Consider the following 24680-nt stretch of genomic DNA (forward strand, 5'->3'; position numbering starts at 1 on the left):
TTGCCCGTTGCAGAAAGAGAGTGGTTTGGATTCTGTTAAAAATCTCTTTTAATTAAATATTTGCATTTTACAAAGGCGACTGCAGTTTTTGTATCTAGTAAGTATAGCCTATTTCCTTTTTTTTTTGCATTAAACTTTAGCTCACACCCAAGGGAAAAAAAACAATAGGCATAAAAAAATTAAATTAAACTTGTATATATATATTTTTAAAACTATGAAACAATTCGGAAAAAAGACACAGAAATGTATATATTTATATTACGAAAACAACATTAATGCCTGTACAGGTGTCTTGATTTCATAATTTACTTCAAAGATACTGTATTATCAATTTAAATACAAAAAGCTACATTAAATATACAGAATAAGATTTAATACAAATCTTTCTCCTTTGTGTGTGTGTGAGAGAGAGCGTGTCACTCGTTTGCTTTTCACTCGGTTAAGACATTTCTGAGCGGTTTCCACCCAGCCATTTCCAATAGACTATAAACTTTTGAGCAGAGTGTTGGGGGCAGGCGGGGGGGGGGGAAGCTGGTCTTTTTCTGTTTGTTTTGTTTTTCTTTTGGTAGTGGAAAAATAACTGCCAAAGCAATTTATTACTCCTTTCAATAAATTAAAAAAAGGAAAAAAAAAAAAAAAAAAAGAACCAAACCGCAGTCCCAGGAGGGGTAAGGAGAAGAAGCCGATATTAAATGTTGGACATACCTTTCTTCAGTTCGTAAGGTGAGTCTTTGCACAGGTCCACTTGGGACTGGCTGCGGATCATTTTCGCCTCCTTGGCCAAGGTGTCGGCTCTGCCGAGGACAGTCTGGTTTAATCCATTGAAGGGGGCGGCGGGGGCGGCGGGCGCGCCGGCGGGGCCGTGCAGGGCCCCGAAGGAGCCGTAGTTCGTGTAGCCGGGGTAGAAGGGCGCCGTGTAGTAGAGCGGCCGCGGCAGGACCGCGCCGTTGGGGAAGGGGCACTGCGCCGGCGGCGAGCGCGGCCGCGGCGGCGAGCGCGACGGGCCGCCGCCGCCCAGCGCCGCGGGGCCGGGGGCCGCCGCCGCCGCCGCCTCGCCGCCGCCGGGCTCCTTGCACTTGTCCGCGGAGGTGGCGATCTCGGCCAGCGACCAGAGCTTGGGCTTGGCCAGGGCCGCCTGCTGCGGGGAGTGGATCACCGAGGCGCCGGCGGGCAGCAGCGGGTGCAGGTCGGCGGCGTGCGGCGGCGCGGCGGCCGCCGAGGGCGGGCGGTAGTGCGGCGGCTCCTCGCCGCCGGCCGCCGGCTGCAGCCCCCGCGCCGCCGGGCACGGCCCCAGCGGCGAGGAGCCGGGCGCCTTGGCGGGGGCGGCCAGCCCGTCGAGCCGCTCCTCCGCCGCCTCCTTGCAATCCGAGTCGCTCAGGCCGCCCTCGGCCTCCTTGGGGCTGGGGGTCTCCCGCAGGCGCTCGCAGCCCGCCGCTGCCTTGGGCTCCGCCGCTCCTGCAGGGGGGCAAAGGAAAGGGGCGTGGGGGGGCAGCCGCGGGGTGCTCGAGGGCTCGCCTGGCCCCCAAAGCCGCCCCCGCCGCCGCCAGGCCCGGCCGCGCTCTCCGCCCCGCTCCCGGGGTCCCCCCGGCACGGTGCCCCCGAGGGTCCCGCCACCCCCGGGGGTCCCGGCCCCGAGGGCGCGGCCGCGGCCGCCTGCCCAAGCCCGCTGCCCTACCTGTGTCCGGCGTGCCGGGGTCCCCTTTCTCCTCCAGTTTCTGGGGCTCGTCCTCGTCGTTTTTCTCCAGGTCGATGTTCTCCTCTTCCTCCTCGTCCTCGCTGCGGTTGCGGGGCGTCCAGGTCATTTTATTCTCCTTTTTGAGCCGCCGGCGGGCGTTGGCGAACCAGGTGGAGACCTGGGTGAGGGTCATTTTGGTGATGATGGCCAGCATGATCTTCTCGCCCTTGGTGGGGTAGGGGTTTTTGCGGTGCTCGTTGAGCCAGGCCTTGAGGGTGGCCGTGGCGTCCCGCGTGGCGTTCTTGCGGTACGCGGGGTCGCCGTAGGGGTAGGAGCCCAGCGGCGCCGCGTACGGGTGGTAGCCCAGGGAGCCGGCCATGCCCGGCGTGTGGTCGTAGGGCGAGCCCTGCGGAGAGAGCGAGACGGCGGTGGCGGGCGGCCTGCGGCGGCTGCGGGGCCTGCCCGCGCCTGCCCCGGCCCGGCCCGGCCCGGCCCGGCCGCGGAGCCGAGCGCCGAGAGGCCGCGGGCGCCGCGCCGAGGGAGCGGGGAACGGGCGGGACGCGCCGGCCGCCGCGGGTGGGCACCGAGCGGGCAGCGCGCCGGGCCCGGGCGGCCGCGACAGGGAAAGAAAAGGGAAAGAAGAAGAAGAAAAAAGAAAAGAGGCAGAGAGCAGGCAGGGCGGAGGCGCGCTCCGGCCGCCCCGCGCCGCGCGGAGGGGAGAAGCCGGGCAGAGGCGCCCGCGCTGGCGCTGGCGCGGGGGCGGGCGGCCGCCCGCTGCCTCCCCCTCGCCGGCAGCTTGCGGCGACGGGATCAGAGCCCCGCAGCGCTGAAGAAGCCCAATTATCGGCGCCGCGCAGCGGAAAGTTGCGTGGCTTTAGCGCCCGGATTTCTCCCACCGCCCGCCGCTGCTGGGTTAATTTCCTTTCAAATCAGAGCGGTCAAATTTTCGCGGAATTAAGATTGCTCTTAAAAATAATTTTTCCCTTTTTTTCTCTTTTCCTTTTTTAAATTTTCTTTTCTTTTCTCCCCGAGGCGCGGCGCGCGTGCCCGGCGCGCTGCGGCCGGCGGTGCCCCCGGGCGCTGCCCTCCCCGCGGCCCCGGCTCGCCCCAGCCGCTGAGGCGGCTCTCGCCCGCTCGCCAGCCCTGCCCGGCGCTGGGTCCAGCAACAGCGTGTGCAAACACACGGGAAACAATGCAGAAAAGTTGCAGGGCGAGGCCGGGCGCCGGGGCTGCCTTTTGTCCGCGGCACCTCGGGCCGGCGCTGGAAGGGGCCGCGGCCGGCGCGGAGGCCCCGAGCGGGCGGGGGATGCCGCCGGCCCGCTGCCCGGCGCGGTGCTTACCACGTAGGAAGAGAAGGCGGCGGCGGCGGCGGCGGCCGGGTCGGTGCCGTACTGGAGGTGGGAGTTGTAACCCGGGGAAGGGGCAGTAAAGGCGGTAGATCCGGCATAAGGGGAAAAAGCGGAGCCCGAAGAAGATCTCCCAAGTTCATCGGTCCTGGGTCCGGAAATCACGCTGGTGCTGTACGCCGGGCAGGAGTAGAGAGCCAAGGAAGCTGACGGCTGGTACAAGTAACCCTGAGGATACGACATGGCCAGGCGCACACATATACCCGGGAGCCCAAGGCGCCGGGAGGGAGCCGCCGCGCTGCCGGGCTGGGGCCGCTGCGGCCGGGGCTTCGCGGGCGCCTCTCCGCCCTCGCCAGCCGGGCAGCGGCGGCACCTTGCCTCTGCGCCTGGGCGGCTGCTCCTCGCTCGCCTGCAGCCTGGCACCGCTTCCTTTTTTCTTCCCCCTTCCTTTCCCCCCACACTCTCTCTCTCTCTCTATTTTTTTCCTTCCCTCGCTCTCTCCCCCCTTGCACTGGGGGGGGGGCGCTTTTATTTTCCCCCTTCCTCCTCGCTCTCGCTTTCCGAAGGGTCCTGCCAAGATGCTAAGTTGGAAATTGCAGCTCCTGACGCCTTGTGCGCGGCGCGGCGAGGCTCCTCCTTCGCGGGGTGTTGTCAGTGGAAGGACTGGCAGGACCCCGCTGCGCGGCCGCGGCCGGGCCCAACCAGCGGGAGGGCTGCGCGCTGCGCGCCCCGCTCTGCCCTCCCCGCCCGCCGCGGCTCCACTGCGCCGCTCCCGGAGCGCAGTCACCTCCGAGACATTTAAGATCAGCTCCAACTTTCTGCATGTGCTAAATACCGCGCGGAGCCGGGCTGCGCTGGAATGCAAGCCAATCAGTATATGAAAAAAAAAAAAGATATTTAATAAGATTTATTAGCCACCCATCTCCCTCCGCCTCCCGCCTCCCCCCCCCCCGCAGCCACCCCTCCTCCTGCTCTCTGCCCCCTGCCCCTCCCTCCACTAAATCACTGGAGCCGCGACAACGTGGGATATACGGGTGGCGGCGGTGTGCGTAGGGGTGTTTGTTGGTTTTTCTTTTTTTAAACTGGAAAAAACCCAAACGATTTTCAGCGGGGCAGCGGTGCGCGCGGGCCAGGAGCGGCGGGGATGGGCGGCCGTCGGGACCGGGGGGGCCGGGCCGGGCCGGGCCGGGCCGGACCTGTTGCGGGAGCCGCCGGGCTGGCGGGCGGCTCGGCGGCGGCTCCCCGGCAGGGTTTGGGTCCGGCCTCGCCGGGCGCTGCTGGAGCCGCGGCGGGGAGCGGGCGGGCGGCCGAGCGGGTCTCTCCCGGCGGAAGGGGCTGCGGGCGGCGCCCGGCCGGGGGCAGAGAGGGCTCGGGAGAAACCTTTCAAAATGAGGCGTTAGCGGCGGATCTAAATAATAAACCAGGTATCTCCCCCCCCAGCCCCTCCGCGCTCGTGAATGCGAGGAAGCGAAAGCAGATTAAAACCATATGAACTCGGGTAAATCCCCGCCGATCAGAAGATGTAATCTCCGTTGATTCCCCCAGATATATTTCCCACCGGGAAGGCATCCCGGTGTACCCCCCCCCGCCTCCCCCCGGGCCCCGCCGCCGCCAGCAGCCCGGAGCCGCCGCGGACAGCGGCCGCGGCCCCCGACGTCTTCGGAGGGGAACAGCTGCCCCGGCCCGGGGCGGCGCGGCTGTTGTTATTTTTTCCCCGCCCGCAGGCGGCCCTCGGGGGGTTGCTCCGCTCCCTCCGCCCGCTCCCGCGGTGGCGCCCACGGACACGCGTGTCGGTGCGAGGGCAGCGCACGAGGCGCGGCAGGGGGCGAGCGCGGCGGCCCCGCGGCGGCGGCAGGCACCGACGCCGGAACAAAGGTGAGCGGCGGGGCCGGCGCCAGCCCCCGCGGGCCTCGCGGCGGCGCCCCGCACGCCCCGCTCCTTTTTTTCCCTTTTCTTCCTTTTTTTCTCTTCTTTTTTCGCGAGTATTGTGAGGCGGGTGCGGGCTGCCCCGCGCCGCCGCGGCCCTGCGACGGCGAAAGCCATGAAGATGAACGGGAAAGAGCGCAAAGAGGAAAGGCAGACGCGCCCCCCGCCCCGGGACGCCCCCTCCCACCCCCTCGGGGCCTCCCCCGCGGCGGGGGCCGGGCGGGGGCCGAGCCGCCGCCGCACTACACTACCCAGCAGCCCCCGCGCCTGGTCCCGCCCCCCGCGGCCCCCGGTTGGCTGCGCTCTCCGCGGCGGCGGGCCCGCCCCTTCTCCCATTGGCCTCTCGGGCTGTCCCTCAGCGCGGAGGCGGGACGGGCGTGTGTAGAGGGCGAGGGAGGGGTAGCGGCTGGCGGCCACGGGTGCCGCCGAGTCCGGAAGCGGCACGGGTAGGAGGGCGCGCGGAGGCGCTGCGGGCCGAGGCGGCGGCGCGTGCCGTGCCGTGCCGTGCCGTGCCGGCGATCCGGGCACTGCCAGCCCCGTGGGGCGAGGTGAGGCGATGGGGCGGCGGCGCCGCCGCGCTGCCCCTGGCGCGCGGGCGCCCCCTGGCGGGCGGGCGGGCGCGCGCTGCCGGCCGTTGGGGTGTCGCCGGCCGCTGAGGGGCCGTTGACCTCTTCCCCCCCCCCCCCCCCCCCCGGTCCCGTCCCGTCGAGGCGGTTGGGGCTGGGGGGAGAAAGCCCTGTTTGTGCCGGTCTCCCGCAGCAATTCCTGTAGTTACTAAAGGACTTATGGAAATCCTGCTTAGATTAAGTGGCTCTCCGGGAGTCTCGGCGGCGCAGCGGCGCGGGCCGGCGGCTCTCCGCGGTGCTCCTCACCGGCACCGCGCCGCGCCCGCCCCCTCCTTCTCTCTCTCTCTTTTTTTTGCTTTTTTCATTTTTTCTATTTTTTTTTAATTTTTCGTGGACGGGTACGTGGTTTCCTCTCCTCAGAGAGCCTGGCGGGGCCGCCCGCGGTCGCGGGGAAGGGCCGTAGCGGCGCGGCCGCGCACTTGCTTACAAGCTCAATCCACACAGGTGTGCACTTTCATCAGTTTTCAGCTCTGCCGTGTCGCCGGTGTTGCCACCGGGTTAATTCTAGCCGCCGCTCCAAAGCATTCTGTGGGTTTTTTTTTTTCTTTCTTTCTTTCTTTTTTTCTTGTTCCCCCACTCAGAAGAGCTGATGCTGTACTCCTCTGACGGGACCTGTCCTTCAGTAAGTAAGATAACCTGGTAGAGTTTCACGTGCTTAACTTTTATTTTATATGTGTGTAGAATGAGTAACTGCTTTTCCTTGCCAACTTACTTGCCGGGAGAAGCAGAAGTTTTAACTGTCTTTTTCCGGGCATCTGATTTTTTTTTATTATTATTTTTTTTTGAGGAGGAGGAGGTAAGGCTAATGTCATGTAAAATGACTTAATTTCTGGTATTTTGTTAATCTTACTTCTGTGTGTGTGCATTTTGCAAATGTAGTGGGTTCGTGCATACTTCCATGCATTGCAGGGTAATACCAAAGCTGATTAGTAAAAGGTAGCTGTAGGACTCAAACACCACCAGGAATGTGTCTATCAAACCAGCATTCTCTCTGTATTATTCCACTATTTTATTCTTTGCAGTTTTAAAAGAACTGTAGATAATTCTTCAAGATATTGAAATATTTAGTTTATATTTATACTGCTCTGGTTGTCACCTTCGCTTTATGTCAAATTTTAGACTCATTTCCTAAGGATATCTCTATTTTCTGCTTTATTTGCACATTGATAGCTCTACTGAGTGACTAGTCACAGCCACTCTTTCTCTGATAGAAGCATATTAAAATGTGAAAGCCTAAGACTAATCTGCTTTGCAGGACTGTTCAGCCCTTCTTTTGATTAAAGGGAACCAAGTTCATTTTAACATTCTCGTTTCCTTGTTCATACAATTCTTACAGTTTTATTAACAAATATAGGGCTCTGAGGATACATTTGCTGCTTCTCGTATTTACTGAAGGTAGGAACATTTGGAGGTATGGATACGGTCTTGTTATGAGGAGTCTGATTTCTAGATGCCAGTGAAATGATGTAACTGCAGGCTGACATTAAAATCCCATGCCTTATATATTTTCATTGTTATTTCTTAGAAAAATTGTTAATACAATGGAAGAAACATTTAACAGTCAGATCTGACTTAACAATGGGTAGGATTTCAGGTTAGCTCTGCAGTTGTTATTTTGTTTGAATTAAGGCTTGTGAATTTAATTTCAGCTGTATAAATAATTAAAATCACTATTTTTATAGTCTTCAGTCTGACGGGCAGATCCTGCGAAGCTTTTTAAAATGGTCTTTGCTTACTTTAGTAGTCTGACTGCAGTAGGATTTCTGACATGAGTGAAACTTGGATTTGAGATGACTGCACAAAATGTGGTGACCCAAAATGTAACAGTATTTAAACCTGTGTATTTGTTTTTCTACACTGATTTTATTTGCCTAATTTCATTTAGGATGTGCAAACATATGTGGTACAGCATAAAATAGCTTAATAAAGTAGTGCATGAATGTATAATAGGGATCAGCTGTGACTATTTTCCTTCTGGGAAGCAAAGGGGGGGGGGTGGGTGATCTTGACAATGACAGCAAACAATGTATTTAAAAAGGACAATTATTGATAATTTCTAACTCCAAGTGGTATGGGTGCAGGTGGCTTGTAGTGGATAGAGTTAAGCTTAGGTATCTTGGATATAATATACCTTAATTTAATTACTTTAATAGCTATTTTCTGTTGAAACTTTAAAATCTAACAATCTTACTTTTATTGCAGACTTTAAAGATCTAATCATTCTTGCGTGCACCTGAAATATAAAACTAGTGCAAGGAAAGGCAACAGATGATTGGTTCAATCATATGATTTTTGTTGTTTTTTGGGGGGTTTTTTTGAGTGTACTTAAAAGATTATGATGGATAATGCTGTCTTGCCAAAGAATGCCGACACAGGTGTTCATCGTTATCTTAATTAAGATCCCGAGAAAATGTCATCTTTCGGCATGAATTATGAAGGGAGATGCATTAGGAGAACATTTCAACATTTTATTTTTTTTTTTTACGGGGCAGACGAGAAGGAGGCTGTTTTCTCAGAACAGTTTTGATATTTCTTTATCACAGTACTTGACCTTAGACACTTACTGATTAATTCTTTCCCCTCTTCAATTCATGAATGTGTTACAGAGAGGTACACACACAACTTCAAGCAATCCTTTAACACCCCGTCTTCCCCCAAATGCCCTCTGTTCTTTTTAAAGCTAGGTGCTATAAATAAATAGTAAGATATGTTGTAGCAGAAGTTGACTGCTTAGAGGTGTTTTTTTTTTTGCAGTGTTTTTACAAGTATTAACAACTCAGACTAATAGCAGAACAAAACAAATGCGTAGGTATTTTATGTATGTGAATGTACTTTAAGCCTGAAGAGAAAAGAAGATATTTTTCTATCCTCACCTTTACAGTAACATGGAAGTAAAACTAATTCATGTGTTGATGGAGGGTGTTTCTGTGTTCTACCATTTTAAATCAGTATGTTATTAACTGAACAATAGCTTAAAATTATGCCCCCAAAATATTGGCAGGAGCATTAGCAGTAAAACTTTGGGGCACTTACCTGCAAATGCTTACTCATGTACATGTTGCTGTTGGCATGTAAGATGAGTTGCTGAGAGTTACAGGTATTTGCAGTGGAGGTGCCAGTGTAAGGTGGTTCTTGGAATAGGTGAATATTCTCATAAGAGTTCTATAAGAACTTCTTAATTCCTCTGCTATTTCTACTGCCTGCATTTACCGGTCAGAGAAATTTTGTCAGCGCTCTTTCTGTGCTTGTGGTCTGAGATTCAGGTATAAACTCATAGACACCTGGCAGAACTTCTCTTTTCTCTATCCAGCAATTGGGTATTAGGTAGCTAAAGTAGATTTTTTTTGTCTTGATTTTCTCAGCAAGCCTCTATATGCAAAATAACTTTTTGTCTACTAAAAGAAACTTCATTATTAATCTTGATTCTTTTTTAGTAGATCAAATAACTTGTTTAGTGTGTGGAATAATATCATATGGAGAAGTGCAGCTGGCAGCCTTGAGCACATAGTTACTGTATTGGACATGTAACTCTCAAGATCTTGATAGTATCTTGGGAGAACCTGAAACTATTTAGGTTCCCTTGAAGGTTCCTTTAATTAACTGGTGCTACTTGCTTGATTTTGTTGGCATGATATGGACTAAGTTTAAAAATGTCTTGAGGGTTTATTTTGCTTACAGTTCTATGGGCATATGCAGAAAAAAGGTTCTAATGGTTGGCTTTAGTGGGGGGGTGGGAAGAAAGTTAGTTGTCTTACGGAACACGTGTGTGTCCGTAGCTCCCAATGCGGAGGTAAATTCTGTTTCTCTGGTTCAACCCCAGGTGCTGCTGTTGGATGGGTGTTGCTGGAGCTAGTATGTGACCTGGTGCGTGAATGTTAGGGGGTGGGTGACTTCTAATGGCAGCATTTTCTTAAAATGAAAACCCCTTTGATCTAATTTATGCTCACACTTACTAATCCCAGTATATATTTGCAGTCCTAACAACTGTTTTAGCAGTAGCTCAGCATTACCTCTGTAATGAGAAACTCAAGGACAGGAGCCTTTTGAGTTTCACGCTCAAAAAAATCTTTTCTTAATGGTTCATAATTCCTTACTTCTATTAATATCAAATTTCTCTAGTTTCTAGGCCTTAATATGGGTAATTCAAAGATGAAGAATTCTTGAATCAGCTTCCTGCAGATTAACGTGAATGCATGCATAGAGCCACAGTCTTCATTTGTTGCTCTCATTGTTTCACAAAAGCTAACTAGTCAAACCATTCAGAGTGAATCCAGGCAATCCTAACAGAAATTCTACTATACTAACAAACTTGTGACTGATCATTCTCTCATAGCCTCTCCCCAGAAGATGCATCTTCCTGGATTCCCTTTTCCCAACAGAGCGAGTTCCTGCCTTTTCTTTTGATAAGCTTATCTTTGCCGCAGATTTCCTAAACATTTCTGTCACAAATTAAGAATTCAGAGTTAACCTCTGAAATATTCTCTGCTGGCTTCTACAAAACTTTTCATGCCCTTCATATTTATTTTATATAGAATAATGTACAATGTAATATTTGGGTCTCCTGTTTTCAATTAAGCTATATTAGGTAACTAAGATCTTCTTTCATATCCCATAAAAAAGTATCAATATCCAGACAGCAGTGTGCTGGGATAAAACAGCTACAGACTTGGCTGCTACTGTAAAGTCAAGAACTAACGTTTTAGCCGGCATGATAAATAAAACTGAGATTGTAACTCTTAGTGTATCGGAGTTGCACTAAATAATGCTACAGTAGGGTTTATTACTGGTTTCGTTGGATAATATGCAGCTGTAAAACCTCCTTGAAGCTTTTATTAAGAATACTCTGTCATTTTAAAAAGATGCCTACAACTTCTTTTTTAATAATAATCATGCAAGAACTACTTGTTTATGCTGACTTTGTCTGTTACACTGGGAGCCCCTGAGTCGCTCCAAGCTTCTGCATGCTTTGAGTTGCATGGACATGTCTTGGGAAGAACACAGCTCTACAGAGACTAGGTTTGAAAGATAACTTTTAAGGTATTTTTGTTTTGCTTGCTTTTTGCTTTTTCTTAAGTTTATTCCAGCATTTAATTTCTTGCTTCAGTTAGACTCGAGCTATTACTCTCTAGGTATAAACGGTGCTACTTTGCGTATATGAAGCTAACCCAGGTAGTATCTGAGGTTGCAGAATGGCTGAGAAACTTTTTTACTAGCTGAGAAGCATATGGGAAAGATTTTTGTGGTAGGGAAGGGACAAGAGTCCTGAATCCTAGAATTTTTTCCTCATTCAATTTCTGGCACATCACGTGACCTAGATTAGTTCATGTAACCTCCTTGCCTCTGTTTACTTAACTGGAACCCTTTGAATGTCTCAGAAACATTCATATTTAAATTACTGCCCATGCTCATAACTTAGACTGCTGTTCTTTTGAGCAAAAGCAAATTCTTATAATTTGTATGATATTTATATAATTTAAATAATTTGGTAAATTATTATTTATTCATTAGTAAAATGCTGTTAAACTTCCATATTCCATAGATGTGTGGTTTCCACATGCACTTGTTTATGATGCACCTTTTAGAAAATATGTAATTGAACATCATCCAGTGGGATGTGGTAGTAAGTGATGGGATTTAACAAGCCAGGAAGATAAATAGGTGAAGAAACTGGAGTATGTATTGCTCAGTCCATAATCCATGTATGTAAGAGAAATTTGCTGTCTCAGTTAGTGACAAATACTATCTTTTCCTTCCATTGCCTCTTTCTCCATATGTCCATTCTTCACCAAGAGAACCCAAAAGAAGAAGCAATGAGCTCCGCAATGAGGAAAATGAATCCGCAGTCCATCCTAGCAAGCACGTCCGAGTACAGGAGGAGACATCATATGAAGCTAGAATGTGTGGATTAGCCAGAAGTTCTTTTTAACCATGTAAAGTCCTACTCAAAGATAATGGTAAGTGATTTTGTGTGTGGGCAGGTGATGATTGATTCATGAAGTAAGGTATTACAGTTGTGGCAATTGCTGTTTTCCTTTGTGGTGCTGGGTTCTGCCTCTTACAAAACACAGAATTAATATTTCCAGGTACATGTAGTCTTGTTTATAGTTAGAGAATCATATGGAGTAGATGGCAAATTCTGTAGTAAGTACTTTTTTTTTCCTTTGCTTTCTTCCCTTTTTTCTTTTTTTTCCCTCTCTCTCCAGATGATCTCGGTGAGTCTGGTCTAAGTGGTCTAAGCAATGCTGAAGGGAAGAACAGAGTTGGAAGGCAGGAGTTGTTTCAGAGGTGCATTCTTCCTTCTATAAAGCCCAAACATGAAGATTTTTGTATTGCTAAACGGTAATATTACCAGTAATACTGCATGATGCAACTGTGAGGGCACTGCTTTATTGTAATTGTTTATTGATCATGTGGAGCTACATTTAATAAATGAACATATACTAGTGATTAAAATCAACATTATGAGTGAGAGCAGTAAATCAAGAAGGTCAGTACTAAAGGAACTAATACTAGCTTTTTTTTTTTTTTTAAGCTGGTATCTGTCCTGTTTCAGATGTTTCCATAACACACAGTTCTGTGAGATGAGAAAGACACAATTAAGAAAATACATTTTCATTGAAAGTAAAGTAACTCTTCTTAGTTAAAATGATCTCTATTGTGTCCTTCACAGTCCTTTTAGCTATTATAGCATCTTAATGCATTGTCCAGCAGAAAGAAGCACTCGTGATGCTGACCCGTGAAATCTCCATAAACATCTGCAGTGCTGCAGCATATGCTGCTCTTTCTTCTCAGGGCTTCCTTTGCTGAGGAGCGTTTTTGTAATGTCCACCACGGTGCAGCCCTCTGTGACCTCTTGCTCCCAAAGATAGAATTTGCATTTCTCTTTCCATTTGGGATTTGTGGAAACTCCCTCCTGGGCCAAATAATTCTCAAATATTGCAAGAAGAGATCTGACAGTATTGTCTGGGAGATGTGACTGGGTGACTGATTTAATTAGTATTAACGTTTATTAAGTGCTTTACAATGGAGGGGAAGAGTTGTTGTTCTTGTTTTTCATGAGTAGGAGAATCAGCATGCAGGAAGAATGGATTCTGTGATTCTATGATCTCTTCTATCTTCTGTGATTCTCGACCCCTCTAACTGGGTGACTGTCACGAGAACTAACAACCCGGCTCGGGAGGAGTGCTGAGGAAAAGTGCCGACATTGTTAGTGTGGCACGCTGCTTCTCCCTCCTAGAATGGCTTCATGTGCTAGGCAGTGCCTTCCCCCTGCAAGTGTCAGTTGGCCACTGAAGAGATTTAGAAGGGCTGATCAGCCTGAGGCTGTCTCTATCTGATAGCTTCATTCTAGAGCTCATCCAAGGAAAAAGAAAACATCTTCCACAGTGTGTTACTGCAACTCATTTCTAGGAGCTGCTCTTGTCTTTTTTAGCTATTCCTTCCCCCTAGCCTCTTTCACTTTCTTAGTAGAGTGGCCTGTCCCCAGGATAAGTTTTCCTGCACCTGGATAGCCTCTAAGACTGCAACTGTGTTTGGGGCTGAGATTTTAGTTTTCTTTTTTAATGGTTCATTTTGCTAAGAGGAGACTCTCTCCAGCTGCTACAAAGAGTGGTTTTAATATGTATCAGTGATGGGTTTGTCTTGGAGATATGTGGCTCCCATGTAGAAGACAGAGACTTAACATCTATTTGAAAGTACCACCAACCTTGGAGGTGCTTGCTTAGATTTAAAGTAAGCCCTGTTCTTTTACCGTTAAAACCAGTGTTAGGGAAAGATGGGGTATTCTTTTGCAAGTGAAGTGAAAATAACTTCATTTCTTTTACTGCTTTTTTTCTCTCAATTTCACAGTTGCAAGATAAATACCCAGAAATAAGTTGGTAAGGCTCATATGGTTAAAATGAATGTGTGATAACAAGTTCTGCACATTAAAGAGTGAGAGCTCAAACCATAGACTCCAAAGTGAAACTCTCCATAAGCAAGTTGGATTTTTCACTTGTACAAGGAACGCGGGCTTAGGCCCACAGTTACACGACAACTTTATCCTGTCTGCTGCTTTCTTATCTTGATTGATCTGCACACGGGTGTATCAAATGCTGCAGTGTTGGGGTGAAAATGGAGTGCGGGGTGAGGCGGAGTGGCAACAAGTAAATAATTTCAGTCCAAGTATTAGTGTTACTCTGTAAAGATAGATTAGTTTTACACCAATGATTTACATTAACAAAGATCTGTTTATAGCATTTTAACAGCACAATAGTTAATTCTTTGTGTAAATTAATCCTTATACAAATTTAATTCCATATACAACAGTAATCTCTGAGTATGAGTTGAAAATATATTTTCAGTTAATTTATGTAGGTATGACTTTTCTTCTCTGCAGTGGTTACCTACTCTAAAGTTGAGTCAGTGTGTGCCTAATGAAAATTGGATGTGAAATGTAATATCTAGAGGACAAAGAAGCATTGAAATCTATTGCTCTTGAAGACAAAGGTACTTCAGACAATTTTTTCTTTCCTAATCTCTTGAGAATTTGATGCGTTAATTCTGTTATGAGCAGTTTGGAGTGAATGAAATTGAAATATCTTTAGAAATAGTATTAATACCAGATATTATGCATACCTTTTCTGAAGCTTAGCTTCATTTTCAAATGTACAGCATTTTGAGAGGCTAGTTTATAGAGAATCTCCTGTTGAGGAATAACAGCTATACTTGTCTCTGCACAAAAGGTTTAAGATGATGTTTTCTCTGTGAAATTTGCCAGTGCTGCAACCATTTAAGTAAAATGTTTGTTTACATAACAGCAGTGGCATTTCTCCTCCTCTTCCTTGTGGTTTTGTCCAACTGGATGTTGTGAGTGACAGTTGCAGTGACTGCTAAGTGTTTAAATGATGACACCATTATGTGAAGTGATTTTGAAATGAGAGATTTCAGCCAAGAATTACATCTGCTCTCATCTCCTTCAAATCATACTCTCTGGCTGTGCAGATTATGATTGATTTGTTTGTGACAGATTGCAGGAAACAGTCATTGATTTTTCAATATTTTACCTTAAAATTATTTACAGTTGTAACCAAGGGGAGGTATTTCCATGGGCTGTCAGCCCCTGAAAGACTGGGATAATATTCCCTGCTCCCTGACAAGACAAATTACCCGTAATGAGTGCAGTAGCTGAAGGGTATACTTTTATTTTAAAATATGTCAATAACCCCAGTGACTAAACGAATATTGATTCAGCATAATGAAGCCTGAGTAATGTGAAAATGAGCTCTTCAAGGAGCATGGTAAAGACTTTCTTTTTAGCTTGTAGCAAGAAGCTTTTCATTCTTTACTGTTAGGTAGTGAAAATATGCGGTCTTAAACAAGTCGTCCTTGAACAGTAGTACTATGTAGTGTCAGGTAACAAAAGACCTTCCTTTTATTTATTTATTTTATTGCAAGTTCTTTTTCTTCTGTGTGGTTTAGCAGATTTGTTGATTGAAGAGAAAAATGCAAGTTATCCCAGGCAAAGATAGAATTACTATTGGTGTTAATGTCTTTTGCAATAATATTCTTCAGCCAGCCTAATGGCATTTTTCAAGTGGATTCTGCATATATGAGCATGGAAATGTATCTAAATAAACTATGGATTTAATTTCTTATTATTGACTTCTTGGACATATTGATGTGTGTTCTATATGATCAGTCTAATATTCTTGTCCTTTAACAATTTAGAATAGCCAGTTTATGAGAACCGAGATATACTGTGCTATAAAACTTAGTTACTGTAGTGCACATTTTTCTTTCTGGGGACTTGTAACATTGCATGTTTCTTACCAAATGAGAATTTTCAAGCAGTAATTCATTTAAATTACAGTAATTTATGCAGTGCCATAGATGTGGTGTGGCAAAGCATATAACAGATTAATATGGATGTACTACAGTCATTCAATTTTGGGATTAGATTAGAAAGCTCGTTGAGGTACAACTTGTAAAAAATATTGAAAACTATAATCTGAAAGGATCAGTCTTTCATTTGTATTTCAGCTTGTTGTGTCATGTTTGGAAAGCTCTGTAAAAGCATTGGGTATAAATAGCTGTGTAATTCAGACGTGTACAAAGATATTTTTGGGGGGGTGTTCATTTATAATGTATCAATGATGAAACAGTATCATAGCCAGAATACTTAGTGAACGTGTCTAACTGGGTACAAAGATGACTTTCCTTATTTTTTGAGGACCAACTTCAATTGCATTAAAGTAGATATTCGGACAGAAGTTTTTCATATTGGCACATAGTTGATCTTTGCAAATATCATTCCTTTAGTACAGCTGAAAAGTATTTCAGGAGGCACTTGAGAACCTGTGGCATTGCAAGTTAAATCACAACCCTGGAATGCGAGATATGCTAGCATTTCTAGTTTGTTTATTTGCAGAATAATATGATGTACATTTGTTAGTTTGTATGGGTTTGTGCACAAAACCTGGGATTTGCAAAATAGTGGAGAATCGTTAATGGGGAGGGAGTAATAACCCCAGCAATAAAAACAGCAGTGATAACAGGAAAATTGGAGACTTTTGGAGATTAAGGTTCAACTGGTAGCATTACACAGCTCACTGCTATTTTATACGTCCCAAATTCTCTGACTGTTCTTTGTTTCTGCACCTCTGTCTCTTCAGCAAACAGCAGGAGATGGGAAGGGAAGGGCTCCTCTTGGTAGCTTTCCTACAGTAGCAAGGAGTCTGTTCAGGGCAGGGTGCCAGTTCTGATGCAGAACAAAGGGCATGTAAACATTTGCTTTAACCACGTCTTTATTTCCTGGAAAACCCTGCGTGAGCTCAGTGGTACCAAACTGAACAAAAGCGGATACTGCTGGAGGTACTGTTGAGCATTAAACAAAAGTGGGCTCTGCTTCAGGGCTACTGGCTTGTTTCACTTGTGAGACAAGTAGCATCTATTGCTCTGCTGCATTTCCCCAAGATCAGTTTGCTCATTAAATGGCTGCTTACGTGGTATTCTGGTTCAGGCCTGAACTACCCGTTTGGCAGTAACGGCAGACGGCATGACCTTGTCCTCAAGAAAAATTGGCAAGTGATTTGCATGCTCTCTAGGTGATGACAGAGACTTTTGGTGATGGTGACTTGGCAGCTCTAATGTTTATTTCTACGTCTCCTTTTAGTGTTACAATTGCTGCAACTTTCAGGTGACTAGTGAGAAACAACCCAAAAAATCAGTAGTCAGCTAAACGTTCTAGTGGCATTTGGAATCTGCAAGGAGCAGAACCTAAACCCAATTGCAATTCAGTTCAGTAAAACTAAAAGCAGAAAATGCTGTGGAATGAAGACTGGGGTAAAGAAAGGAAAACCTCCTTTGTGGCAGAGAGGGTGTTGATGGTAAATCATGAATGGTTGAAAATAGGGTTAATATTTATGGGTCGTGTGTCCCTACACCTTGGGAGACTTGGAAATTCTGATGCATTTCGGTTCACTTGATGCATGGCTCAAAGACAGTATTTTAGTATTCTCTTGTAGTGGAAAGGTCATGCGTTAGTGGTGTGTGTGTTTGCCACAGTTAAGTTATCTGTATACCTGTTTGCTTGTAGGATTCCACTTCTGGTAATGTGGCAGCCAGAGCCAGTAGCTGATTTTTGTACATGTGGTATTTACACGCGTTCTAGGAAGCACCATATACTAAAAGCTCTTACGAGTTTGAGTGGTGATTACATTGCAGAATGTCCTTTTTTTTATGTGTGTGTGTGTATTAACTTATCTTTTAATGTAATGTCCTTGGGCTAGTGGCAACAGTTGGAGTTGCAGTATTCATAAATAATTCAGAGAGGGATAAAGGGTAGGGGTGCTTTGTCATTTGAATCTTCATTATGTGCACACGTTTCATTTTAGATATGGCATTGTTTGAATTCATTCGATGTGATGATTGCACTGACCTGTCATATTTATTTTGATGTCCCTTCGAAGGACCATATGTTCCATCCTTACAATACTTGGCATGAAAAAGAATGCAAGTTGCTAACTAAAAAGGCAGCTAACATCCCACATAGATGAAAATCCTTACTTCCTGTTGTCGCATCAGTAGACGTACTACTTGCAGTGCAGTGGAAGAAAGTACAGTTCTTAAGTCAATGCAGTAACTAAGTGGCTTCATAGTGTAGTGGAAGGTGGAAGAAATCAATGCAAAACTTATTTGTGTTAAATCTGGTATTTAAAAGCTCAGCTGTCACTGAGGTTCTCTTGGTGTGAGAAACCTGGCATATGGAAGAGGGAAAGTACTGAAGCCAACTAGAAATCTGCCATGATGGAGGTATGCCACGATAGCTTTGGGAATACAATTAATCACTGTGTACTTCGAAGTGGGATTGTCACGGACAGTCTTCCAGGAGTGCACTAGAGCCAGTCTGGTTATGCCAGGTTCAGGTCTTTCTTTGACAATCCGAATGTTCCTTTCCTCTTGGAGAAATTGCCTGCTTAGCCAGAAAAAATGTTGGTTAATGCTTTTGGGAAAGCATACTGTGGTAGTTTTCTCTAATTCTGTCATAACAGTTGCATCTGTTCCTGCACTCATTTCTGTACACGAGGAGTATAATCTCTAGAAGTTAGAGAAGTGTAACAGTTTCAAGTTCAACCACGTACACTAAGTAATTTAACTGCATGATAATGAGTAATGTCCAATTCCTACTGACGAATGCAGTAGCAATTCATAGTTGCTAGATAATAGTACCACATTAATGTCACCTTTGTATGCACTGTTAGTGTGGCAGGATGCAACCACTACAATATTTCCACGGTATGAAGTGTAATTGCAGCAGTGAGTGGTGACTTGTGCGAAGTAGGTTGTCCATTGTGCTCTTGTCAGTGACAGAAGGAAGCTAATTAAGTGCAAGTTAGTGAAATACGGTAATGAGAAGCTGTGAATGGGAATAACTGTATGCAAAACTGTTTCTTTTCTAGATCCTGCCATCAAGGACTGAGCCTCCCTGAAATCTTCTTATCAGTTACTGCCGAGATGAGAAGGATAACAGGAAGGAGTGCTTAAGTGGTTTTAATGACAGCTAATTTCATCTGTTTATCAAATGACAGGTTGTTTGTTTCCTCAAAAGTCAATTGTAATGACAATATGCTTTTGGAAGTCATCTTTGTAAAATAAAACTGACAATTTTAGGTTACAGAGTTACTGTAATCTTTCTGTACAATGTTGTGTCACTATAGTAAACTGCTGGAAAGTCTGTATTTTTTCTGAAGTAACTTAACTTGTGTACTTTACTCATTTGTTTGAATGTCTGTTGACTGCCATGTGAGAAGTTCCTTTCCAGAGTTTTGTTCAATAGAACAGTTATTCTTACAGCGCTCAATTTATTATTGTCTAAATTACTGTTGCCTTAGCCTCCCGCAAAAATGTTTCTTTTCAGTAATTCTTAAACAAGGAATGAATGGGTTTTTGTCCTCTTCCTATTTTGATCGGCATATTTTTCCTTTTAGTGAAAGCTTCTTCAGTCTTCATAATGACACTATTACAAAGAAAGGTGCTTTGGAAAAAGGAAAAGAAAAAAAAAAGTGTCTTTTGATGCAGTGATTTTTGAATGTGTACATTGCCTAGACACAGTTGCTGGAGGGAGAGACAAACTTGGGAATGTCATGCCATGCAAAATTAAGAATTAGTAGCTCTTACATTGAGCAGTCTCTTCAACTAGAATTGGACCTATTGCATCTGGCTTATCCTTTGACTCTAGTGGAACTAATGTGTCCTTGGAGTTGCATTTTTAGAGTAACTTCAGATTTATGTTTTCTTCACAAGTCTGCTTTAAACTGTTGGGATTAACTTCAGAGAAGGCAAGAGATACAGTCTCTTTGTCAGCATCTGTGCTGGTTAAAGAAGGAGGCTCCATGTACTCTCTCTACTGGAGATTATTGCCCCTGCTAGGCAAGCGGGCTGACATATTTCCATGAGCGCACTCAGACTTACCTCAGGCAGTGGTAATCATATTAGTTAACTAATGATTAATTAACTAATTAGTGACAATCAAGTATTAGTTAACTAGTAGCTTGTTTTGGTGAAAGGGCAGGGGGTATGCAGACCAGTTGCCCAGCTGGCATATCTGCGAGGAGGGGTGTTGAGGACCTGGTGGTGGCATAGTCTTTTTATCAGGTGCAGTTATGCCTCTAAGAGGATGTGGCCAGAGTTTGATGCGTTAGAAAGTTGTGCAGTTCTGTTGAGTATAATTTGCATGTTTCAGAGACATGCTAGATAATACAAAATACAGCTGTGCTCCTTAGTCCTTGTGCTTGACAACATGAGTGGAGAGAGTTGATATGAGTGTGTGTAGGTGACAGAGGACACACACATGTTTCAGGGAAGTTTGTGGTCGAGATGAGTAAATGGTACAAGTGTTTCTGTACCTCAAGGTACAGTCTGTTGTGCTTTATTCAAAGTTTTGACATACGGTGCCCTGAGCTGCTTTTAGAGGAGGAAAACAAAACAAAACCCACCCCGCAACAGAACACCTCTCCCCCACTAGTATACGCTGCTGCTTTGCTGTCTGATAGTGCTACTGGTGCTGGCATCTGGTGAGGCATGCAAGCTAAGGGCCCTGCTCCTGCTGTTCCCTATGTCAAAAGGGGAACAGGAGCGATGATCTCTGGAACTGGAAGGTGCACTGTACAAAAACAGTACACTAAGCAGCTTCTTCAGGCTTGACTCTTTTCACAGGAAGGCTATCAAATATAGGTGCTGTCCCACAAGCAATGCTTGAGAATACAAAAAGCATCTAGTCCATCAGAACCTTGAGGGCAGCAACTCTGCTCGTGCCTTGTCTTGGGGGACTGCTAGAGGAAAGGAAATGAGTCATCTCCAGCTCAGCAGTTTTGGATTAGATTTTCTTTAGGTGGTCCTAAGCTAAAGGAGGAGAAAATAGCCTCCATCTTGCCTACCATAAGTAAACTGAATTAGGGAGGAAAATAACGTACTACGTCTGGAAAGGCACTGGTGTGAAAGAGCCCCACACAGTGCTGATCTGCAGGAAAAGAGCAGTTTCTCCTGGCTGCTTTGTCCTTAGTCACACTACCCTACCATAGTGCTTTCAGACCAGATCCCACGCCTGCTCTCCCCTGAATGCCTGCGGACCTCAAGAGTTGTGGGATGAAGAGACAGGGCATGGGGATTCTTAAGATTGAAGCTTGCAGAAAAATTTGGAGATGGACACAAACTTAGAAGTCACTAATATGTTGAAATTGTATGCAAGAAGTAGAGATGATGTGGCAGTTTGTGCAAATGTATTGTTTTCCTGCCAAGTTTTCAGCTAACTTGGCTTTGTACTGCTATATACTAAGAAAATGTTGGACTTTTCAGTCAGATTCTTTTACTAGCCTGCGCTTGCAGCGTAATGCTCTGTGTGTGCATAGTTCATGGAGGCAGCATGCCAACCACATAGTTTCCAAAATCCTCCACTTGCCACGGGTTCAATCTGTGCAAGTTTAAGGTGAAATGGGGTGCGGTTCCTGGTCTGAGAGCTGCGCTCGGTAATGGCATCCTGTGGTCAAGCCATGGCTGAGCTCACAGCAGCATTGCTAAGTTCAGGGTACTAACAGTGTGGAAGTGAAATACCTCATCCAAAGGGATGCTTTAACATCCCTAGCGACCTTTAGTTCAGAGTGTCTGAGCATCCACAGATCTTTGAGGCAGCCCGTAATTCATATAATCCTGTTATCGTAATACAGACTATTGTAGAACCTATGTTAAAATAGTTACTGAGATGCTTGTGATTTCCTAATAATCTTTTTTGTCTGCTCAAGTGCCTGTATGTAATAATCCTATATATATATATATATATATGTATATATATATAAAAATACCATATAGCTATATAGAATTAAACCAATATTGTAAAATAACTCCTCTCATATAGGATGCTGTCATGCTGTGTTATGCCAGTGACTAAAACTTTACTTCTGAGCACTTAAAATGATCAAGTACTATACTTAAGAGTGTCATACTGTTTATGTAGCATGAAAAAGAAAATAAAATACAATTTTAGAGCAGACTTTTTTCTTATAAATACTCCAAATAATATGTTGGCTTCAACTAGACTTCCTGGCTCTATGCTATTGCTGCATTCTGTATGAGTATAGCAGGATCCCAAGCATTTCATAATGTGCTTAGTGTTTTAAGCACATGATTTTTATGTATTTTCTCCATAAATATATCGGATAAAACGTAATTTTCCTTAACTGGTAGCGTATTTACTTTCTAGCTCCTTTAACTTTAATTCAAAAATATTTGAATGAAATATAGCTCATTCCTTAAAATAATCTTTACATCTATAATATGACTGTTGATTTCATATGACTGTTTTTGTATTTCAGACGTAGCAAAACATTTCCAAGGCATTGTGCATTGACAGCATAGAGAGATAAAAATCAGGTAATGATAAATTCTATGGTGCAAACTTTTAATAAGAATAATGAATCATTAAAAATGTTTAGAAAGAGAATAGGAGATTTGCTATCAGTTGAGGTCTTTGAATGAAGATGGAATGTTTTTATAGAGATACATACTTGAGTAAATACCTGTCTGAGGTACAGAAATTCCTACCTGGGTCTGTGGCTTTCATTACCCCTGGGGTCAGCCTAGATTATCTTGGAGGTTCTTCTGCCTTAGAAGAGAGGAAGGCATCAGTACTCTAGTTTTAACAAATATATTTACAGAAGAGCAGCTTCTACTGAAAACTTATGAAAAGTTACTTGCACTTCTTTTAAACAAAAAAACCCTCTGTGTGTGTGCGTGTGTGCGCGCGTGTGTGTGTTGGGGAGAGGGGGGTGTCACTTAATTACTAAGTTGGCAAGTTTCCTGCCTTCTAACATCATGTGTTTTCAAAGATCCTTAATCACCTGGCTACTTGGTTTGGAACACTGTAACATTTCAGTAGCTTTAGGTGGGTTTGTTTGCTCATCCATGCATGCTTTCTTCAACTGTCTGTCTTACACTGCCCGTTTTCAGCAAGAGCCTAAGGTCTGTTGGGTAATTCATATGTTTTGCACTGAAGGACTTTTGAAAACTATTTCTGATTCTTTTGGTTGTTTTGTTGAAATATAGACTAAATACCAGAACTCTCTGAATGTTGTGCAAAATACGTATTTCTGTAGAATCTCAACTTACTCTTCTCTGTTCCTCCCAAATTAATCAATCAGCACATTAATTTTTTTTTCAGAGCAAATGTCTCTTATATATTTCTGCAAAGTGTAATGTTGTCTTGTCTCTAGAAATAATTATTCGGTTTAAAATAATCTTGATAGCAACCCGCTGTGCATAAATTAGGTTTGTTCTCTATTAAGATTAGTTTGCTGGCATCCATTCACAGGCATATCACAAAAAAAAAAAAAAATGGTGAGTTTATTGCATCTGGTTATTCTTCCTTTTTTCTTTTTAATGGGCTTTTTGTTGCTGTGCTGTCACCAAGGCTGAAATAAATGTGTGCAAATCATTTATGTTTCTACGTTCTCTATAGCCTGAGGAGATGACATTGGCTCTTCTGTATCACGAAAAGATTTGGGGACATAAGCATTTGGAGAAAGGGAGGAGTTGTTTGCACTTAGATTTCTGCATCTTATGCACCTTTATTTTTGGCTAGTTTAGATATTATGTATTCTACTGGAAGCAGTATGTTATCAGTGGAGTCCAAAATGCCAGGTATAGTTAGCTTGTATGTTTAAAGAGAAATATATATTTTTAATTGTATGTGCTAGCCTGCTTTCATGCAGAAGTACATATTTTACATGGGGAAAATGCTATGTGTATCAGAAAAAGCAGAAAAGTGATTTAAAGTTGTGCACTAGTGTTTTAGATATGAAAAATAACTGTGACTTTTATGTCTTTGTTTACAATTTATTAGGGTGAGAGTTTTAAAAGCTTAGTACAGGCTGTAAGTGCTTTATGGTCAGTCACTGAGAATTATGGGCTCAGCATGGTTCAGGTTTTTATTCTTCAGTATATTCATTATTGTTAGATGCTGAGTAGTTATTGCACATAGATGACTGATTTTTTGGTATTTTACATTTTTACAAGTTCAGAAAAATACTTTGTTAAAGCTCCTGGGTGAATGAGGTAATTAAAGAAATGTAGCACTTTTATTGAAATTGACACATACTGCATGTTCTTTAAAACTCTGTATGTGAGCAGAATGCATCCAGGATTTATTGCATTCAGACAGCTAGAGATACTGGGAAAGCTTTTAATAGCAGTAAAGATAACTTCAATTTTTACACTGTTAAATAAATCTGTCTTTAGGAAAAGGGCTATTATTGCAATATATTGCTCATGTCCTTCATATTTACTGTTTGTATATGTTACATGTACGCAAACCTATACACAAATGCTTAAGATCAGAACACTTTTATTTGTCAGAAATTGTGTATTCTATTTAGTATTTATTTGGAAAAAATAATGTCTTAATGCTAACTGAGAATTTTAATTTACTTGGTGCCAGCAGAAATCTGCACTTTATTGATTTTTTTTTCACCTGAAGTGCAAATCCTGCTTTGTTCGAATTGCAACTTTTAGTCTTTCAAGAGTTTAGTGCAGCAGGTGAAGAATCTTATTTAACCTACACCAGAGACTTAGTCTCATTTTAAATAAGATAATGAATGCCATGCCCTGCAAGCCTAATACTTTGCAATTTATGAAAAAAAATAGGCACGTAATTGCAACACACAATAACCAAATACATTATAAATGAATTTCCTTAAGAAGTCTACTGAATATAGTTACTGATACTATGATTTTTAGCAAGATGATCTTTTTCCTTTTTTTCCTCCCCTTTTGCAACGTATTGTGACAAATGTGCAATTAGTCTGTCTCTCCTGTTAACAACTCATATCTTAAAACCATCTTTAATATTTCTGGTTTAAAGTTATAGTGATTATGCATTTAAGTCAGAGGTAAAAAACATAGGGATTTCAGGATCAGAACGTTTTCTTTACCTCACTTCTATGTACCTATTTGTTTACAAGGCCCATGATATGGAGGACTTTGCCAAGTGCACACAGCTCCCATGATTTTAATGAGAATCGAATGATCAGAGCCACACACAATTAAATACACAGCGTTATCAGTGTTCATGCTTTCTGT

General features: G+C 44.7%; 1 protein-coding gene and 1 long non-coding RNA gene across 7 annotated transcripts; one reads left to right on the plus strand and one right to left on the minus strand.

Moving 5' to 3' along the window:
• Window positions 1–225: 225 nt before the first annotated feature.
• Window positions 226–3490, minus strand: IRX5 (iroquois homeobox 5). The gene is made up of 3 exons (XM_062586302.1): window positions 3016–3490; window positions 1676–2081; window positions 226–1455 (listed from the first exon to the last, which is right to left on the minus strand). The coding sequence occupies exons 1-3, from the start codon at window positions 3262–3264 to the stop codon at window positions 689–691; spliced, it is 1422 nt and encodes a 473-aa protein (XP_062442286.1). The 5' UTR covers window positions 3265–3490; the 3' UTR covers window positions 226–688.
• Window positions 3491–4339: 849 nt separating this feature from the next.
• On the plus strand, window positions 4340–23037 carry LOC134146382 (uncharacterized). 6 transcript variants are annotated; one of them, XR_009959829.1, is made up of 6 exons: window positions 4821–4896; window positions 6155–6195; window positions 11364–11527; window positions 11777–11912; window positions 13951–14060; window positions 18512–23037. It is a non-coding gene; the product is annotated as an uncharacterized LOC134146382 (long non-coding RNA). The 6 variants fall into 6 exon arrangements; XR_009959827.1 differs by lacking the exon at window positions 4821–4896 and adding an exon at window positions 5371–5495; XR_009959830.1 differs by lacking the exon at window positions 4821–4896 and adding an exon at window positions 5708–6017.
• Window positions 23038–24680: the final 1643 nt, after the last annotated feature.

The sequence above is a fragment of the Rhea pennata genome, chromosome 13 (genome assembly GCF_028389875.1).
Source record: "Rhea pennata isolate bPtePen1 chromosome 13, bPtePen1.pri, whole genome shotgun sequence".
Classification (NCBI taxonomy): domain Eukaryota; kingdom Metazoa; phylum Chordata; class Aves; order Rheiformes; family Rheidae; genus Rhea; species Rhea pennata.

Coding starts and splice junctions, on each gene's coding strand:
- IRX5 (XM_062586302.1), bottom strand. CDS start 3,264: ATGTCGTATCCTCAGGGTTACTTGTACCAGCCGTCAGCTTCCTTGGCT. Junction 2,082..3,015: donor CCGCCTTCTCTTCCTACGTG/GTAAGCACCGCG, acceptor CTCTCTCCGCAG/GGCTCGCCCTACGACCACAC. Junction 1,456..1,675: donor CCCCGGCACGCCGGACACAG/GTAGGGCAGCGG, acceptor GCCCCCCTGCAG/GAGCGGCGGAGCCCAAGGCA.